At 35.7% G+C, this 2,249-nt stretch overlaps 1 protein-coding gene across 1 annotated transcript; it reads right to left on the reverse strand.

Moving 5' to 3' along the window:
* Positions 1-1,113: 1,113 nt before the first annotated feature.
* Positions 1,114-1,894, reverse strand: LOC149140111 (E3 ubiquitin-protein ligase ATL23-like). The gene has a single exon (XM_089449264.1). It carries the CDS (start codon positions 1,810-1,812, stop codon positions 1,270-1,272), a length of 543 nt encoding a protein of 180 aa, XP_089305390.1. The 5' UTR covers positions 1,813-1,894; the 3' UTR covers positions 1,114-1,269.
* Between the last annotated feature and the right edge of the window lie 355 nt (positions 1,895-2,249).

The following is a 2,249-nucleotide window of genomic DNA, read 5'->3' on the forward strand; positions in this document are numbered from 1 at the left end:
TAGATGATTGTATTCTTTTGGGAAAATGTTTTGTTGTAAAGGTGATTGAATCTTTTAGATAAGATATTCATAGATTTACATGTATTAAATAATACTCTTTTTTTCAATAATCAACATTATTATGAATAAGTGAATAATATAAATTGTCAAACAAAATTATGGATGAATTGTTTATGCAAAAAAATAGCGTTGGGAAATCATATATGGTTGAGGAAACATCTATTGTTGATACTTCGGTGAAATGGATGAATTTATTTGTATTATCTTTCAATCGTACAATAAAAAACATATGTATGGAGCATGGAACCTATGTAGAGATGAACCTGAATGGTTTTCATGCTTTCCATATTTAATACAATCATGACAAGTTACTCTCATTATCCCAACAATCACAAAAATTTGTGAAAGAAGCTTCTAAAAATTAAATAGGATAAAAAATGATGATAGATAAAAACTTTCATTGAAAACACTATATGTTAATGTTTCTATCTCTTAGTGCACCTCATGTTATAAATGAGGTAGATAGAAATTATATTTATGATGTATGGAAACAAATGAAAAATAGAAATCCATTTGCATTGGGCAAATAGATTTATATTTTCAATGATGTAAGTCCAAATACTTTTGAAGATCATGGAATGAATAGAAGAAACATATGTTTACATTTTTTTTAATGGAATTTGAAAAAAATGTTTGCTTATTTACTAAGTTCTATTGAGATTTTATAGCATTTTCATGTAGCTATTCTTTAAAGATTTAAAATGACACTAGTTCATTTTGGAAAAAAAAAAATTATGAAGAGTTTATTTAATATACACTTGTCAATAGAAGCGTATTTTTTTATAACCTTTCATTTTTGAAGGGTTAGATGAATATATTCCCTTCCCCTATTAAATTAAGAGCAGCCCTTCAAATTTGATCATTGGGTGACCTCTTAGAAAAAAACACATGCATTTAACCATCTGGCGCATTCAAACTGTATTTTTTATAATGAAAAATAACACATACTTTTAACCATTAAACCCACTCAAACTATATTTTTCCTAATAAAAGAAAATTACATCATATATTTCTTTAAAATATATCTCTTTAAAGTAGATCTGGAATTTAAAATATATCTCTTTAAAGTAGATCTGGAATTTAACATTTGGGAAAAGATTAATCATTTAAACCACCCGATGTGTCGGTGCAATGCTTACTGACCGGCGAACCGTCGTTCAGTGGTGCATCTCGAGTCGAGGCGGTAGCGTCTTTAACCTCTCTATGCATTTAGGCAATCGGCATCTCGACAACGACACTTTCAGCCGTAGGCGGCGGGCGACTCCACCTCGACTCTTCATCCCGCACCTCGTCTTCTTGCAACGCCGCCGCAGCGCCACCATTCCCACCATTTTTCTCGTCGCCCTCGCAATAGGCGCTTCTCCTGCAAATGGGACAGACGGAGCGCCTGGAGAGCCACGCGTCGGCGCACTTCACATGGAAGGCATGTCTGCATACCGGGATCACGCGGCACCGTTGCCCGCTTTGGAAAGGCTCCAGGCACACCACGCACTCGGCGTTGCCGCACCCCGATGGGCGCTCTTCTCCTTCTTCTTTTTCATGGAATTCGACGGTAGGCAACCGCTGAAGGTCAGCCTCCGAAAGGCCCTGCCGCTCGGGAAGCTTGGCGTTATCCTCTAATGGCAGTTGCCGTCGCATCTCGTGCAAAAATTCGTACCAGACCAGCCACAAGTACGCCACCACCGCCACCCCGATGGCCGCGGAGAGAAACAGCAGCGTAACCACCACCGCCAAAACTATTCTCCCTTTCATTGCTCTCCTCCCAGAAATTTTCTGTATTCACATTTGTCGCACAAAATCACAGAAGAGGAAAGAGAAAAAAGAAGGCTCTGAGATGGGAGTTCAATTATTATAATACTGCTACAAAGCAAGGGAGAGAACCTGACAACATGACGTAGTGATGACAAAATGTCCGATATTTACAATAGATGATTTGCCACGTGGACGCTCTCGATGTGCTCTACCACGTGAATGGATATAGTTATTAGAATTACTCTTTAATAAATTATTATTATTTATTCACTACACTTAATATAAAAGTAAAATAAACTTATATGTTTCATCATCGTTATTTAGAAATTAACATTGTAATGTGCACTAACAAAATATTTAATTCTTAAATTATTATTATTTATTCACTGCACTTTATATAAAAGTAAAATAAATTTATATGTTTCATCATCGTTATT

This window comes from Pinus tabuliformis, chromosome X (assembly GCF_031772625.1).
Source record: "Pinus tabuliformis cultivar Carrire ecotype Pingquan chromosome X, CPIR1, whole genome shotgun sequence".
Taxonomy (NCBI): Eukaryota; Viridiplantae; Streptophyta; class Pinopsida; order Pinales; family Pinaceae; genus Pinus; species Pinus tabuliformis.

Bases quoted from the DNA above. Each gene is read 5' to 3' on its own strand.
- LOC149140111 (XM_089449264.1), bottom strand. From the start codon at position 1,812: ATGAAAGGGAGAATAGTTTTGGCGGTGGTGGTTACGCTGCTGTTTCTC.